Source organism: Eimeria mitis, genomic scaffold, assembly GCF_000499745.2.
Source record: "Eimeria mitis Houghton genomic scaffold, Emh_scaff1263, whole genome shotgun sequence".
Taxonomy (NCBI): domain Eukaryota; phylum Apicomplexa; class Conoidasida; order Eucoccidiorida; family Eimeriidae; genus Eimeria; species Eimeria mitis.
This window is the reverse complement of record NW_013568494.1, coordinates 7,691-10,341: the sequence shown is the minus strand read 5'-3', so window position 1 is coordinate 10,341 and position 2,651 is coordinate 7,691. Positions and strand designations below refer to the sequence as shown.

General features: G+C 54.7%; 2 protein-coding genes across 2 annotated transcripts; one reads left to right on the top strand and one right to left on the bottom strand.

The window, feature by feature from the left end:
* Positions 1-128: 128 nt before the first annotated feature.
* On the bottom strand, positions 129-1,340 carry EMH_0033270 (uncharacterized protein; the record flags this gene model as incomplete). The annotated part of the gene is made up of 1 exon (XM_013494728.1): positions 129-1,340. One exon carries the CDS (start codon positions 1,338-1,340, stop codon positions 129-131), a length of 1,212 nt encoding a protein of 403 aa, XP_013350182.1.
* Positions 1,341-1,601: 261 nt separating this feature from the next.
* Positions 1,602-2,429, top strand: EMH_0033260 (uncharacterized protein; the record flags this gene model as incomplete). Its single annotated transcript, XM_013494727.1, has 4 exons — positions 1,602-1,690; positions 1,851-2,038; positions 2,126-2,181; positions 2,376-2,429. The coding sequence occupies 4 exons, from the start codon at positions 1,602-1,604 to the stop codon at positions 2,427-2,429; spliced, it is 387 nt and encodes a 128-aa protein (XP_013350181.1).
* Between the last annotated feature and the right edge of the window lie 222 nt (positions 2,430-2,651).

The window sequence follows — 2,651 nt, the reverse complement described above, 5'->3', positions numbered from 1 at the left end:
GGCGCTTACGCGCAGCATGCCAAAGCCGTCGATAGGCTCCTGAGCTAACTATGCGCTAACTCATGTTACAATTCCCTTCTCCGCTTGCTTCCTTTACCTCCCAGTATCACGACTTCTTCTTCTAATTCTCAACTGGTACACCTTTCGGGACCCGCCTGCGAGTCTACAGTACTTCCCGACGATATATTTCTCTCCGGCTCCTTTGTGCTGTCTTGTGCCCTGAGTGGTGAGGCTGCAGGAGGGCGCCGCGCCACTCCTTCCCCCCCTCGCGAGAAAAGCGGCTGCGAAGAGGGCCCTGCTACAGTAGTGTGCGCAGAGCTCGATGCGACATCCTGGGGTCTTCGCTGGTTGTCCCTCGCACGCTTGAAATAACGGCGCCACGCCCGAAGAATGGTGGGACAGTTGGTGAGATTGGCAGCCGGCTCCCAGGTTGCGCGGTCCTCGGTAGCGCCGCGCCACTTAACGAGGTACTGGATATCTTGTCCCGAGCCGCGTTGGTTGAGAATGTACTCCACTTCATAGGTGTCAGTAGGAGTGCCATCCGGGCCCGTTATTGGGAGCCATCCAACGGCGGCTTCCTTGGACTGCATCTGCGGTTCGCGGGGGCGGTCAGGAACGAGCTGAGACACATGAAAGAGATTATGACATGAATAAGTAGAAGGGAGCGCGATGCGGTAAGCTACCTGTCCAATGCGTTCTAGTATTGTGAAGGGTCCACGGAACCGGGGCTCAAGCTTGGGGCATTGGTTGAGGCCTGGAAGATGGCGGCTGCTGATCCAAATCTGATATCCTGGATTGTATTGGACATCGCGGCGGTGAGCATCGGCGTAACGTTTTTGCTGCCACTTTGCTTTGAGGATATGGCTTTGAGCCCTAACGCATAACTGCTGAAATAATTTCGTCATTGGCGGGATGAGGGTAGGCGCACGATTGCCCACAGTATCCAGATCTGCCGCTGTGACCGGGTTTTGGCCGATCATAGTCTCGAAGGGGCTAAGCCCCGTTGACGAATGGCTAGTAGTATTATAGGCGAGCTCTAGCGCAGGTAACAGCCGTTCCCACTCTCGTTCATCCGTTTGAATGTAGGTTCGGAGCATTTGCTCCAGTGTGCGGTTAACTCGCCCCGTTTTTCCATCTGATTGCGGGTGGTAAGGGGAAGACATAGCTCTCTTAATGTGGAAACGCTGATATAGCTGCTGCCAAAGGTGCGATTGAAAGCGGGGATCCCGATCGGATATCAAAACGTCTGGAAATCCGTGGTATCTAATCAATCTATCAGCGAGGAGTTCTATGGTATCCGCTGTGGTTGCTGTCGTCTTTGTAGGGATGAAGTGCGCCATCTTGCTTAAAGAGTCGACGATAACAAGGATGCAATCGTGTCCGCGGGGAGTGAGGGGCAGGTCTGTTATGAAATCCAGGCTAACATGGCTCCAGCGTCGGGAGAGGACGAGAAGAGGTTGAAGGAGGCCCGCTTGCCGCTGCGAGAGCACATTAGATGCACGACACTGCACGCAAGACGCAACATACGCAGTTGTATATGCTCGCATTCTCGGCCAGTAATATAGCTTACTGAGGGACAGAAACGTTTTGCGTTCGCCACGATGTCCGGCCGTAACGTGGTCGTGATGGCGGTAGAGAAGATGCGAGAGGAATTCCGGCAAAGTAGGAGGGCAAATACGCCAGAGCCCATGTATGCAAACGTATAGGTAGGGTCGGCAAAACTTGAGACGATATCTGCGGCCCTGTAGCTGATGGAGAAACTCTGCTTCGTTGTGGCGGTCTGCTGCGAGGACGATGTCGCGGGAGTGAGAACAGCGTAGATAGCCGTCTTCCCAACGTTGCGGCGTCAGGAATTCCGTCGCTGAAGACGATTCCGAGGCTAGTTCTGCGGCCGCGACTGAGGTAATCGGATCGGAGGATCACGCAGAAGAGGGAGCTACGGAAGAGTGGGAATCGCTGGACTCAGGAGGGAGCGAAGATTGCCGCGTTGGCACTGGTCCATCCGATGACCCGACTGGAGGCGTGACGACCGGGTCAGGTGAAGCAGGCGATGTCGGCTTTGACCCTGTGCGATAGGAGCGGAGCCCTGCGATTGCGCGGAAGTCGATGCTGGGCGCGTTCCCAGACGAGGAGCGAGTAGAATATCGACGAGGCGTCGACGAATTTGCCTGCTTGGATTCGGTAAGAGGAGCTAGAAACGTTCGAGTCGGAGTCGAGACTGCTGGTTGATGCTGTGGGTGTCTGGATAGTGCATCAGCGATCTTGTTGTGCGCACCTTGCAGGTAAGATATCGTTAGATCGGTAAAATCCGCTAAGAAGTCCAACCATCGCGCTGTACGCTGGCGTAAGGGTTTTTGTGCGTTGATCCGCTGCAGGTACGTCAGGGCCTGGTGGTCTGTGTAGGCCGTAACCTTGGCTCCTCGGAGTAGATGACGCCACTTATCTGAGGCGGAAATGAGCGCTAATGACTCCTGATCGTAAATGGAGTACTTCTGCTGTGTTGCGTTCATGACCTGGCTGAGGAACCCCACTGGTTTGCCTTCTTGCTCTAATACTGCCCCTATTGCATAGCCTGAAGCGTCGGTGTAGAGAGTGTATGTGTAGTGCACTCGCACTACAAAGTACTGCGGTTAGAATAGGAAACTAGATAC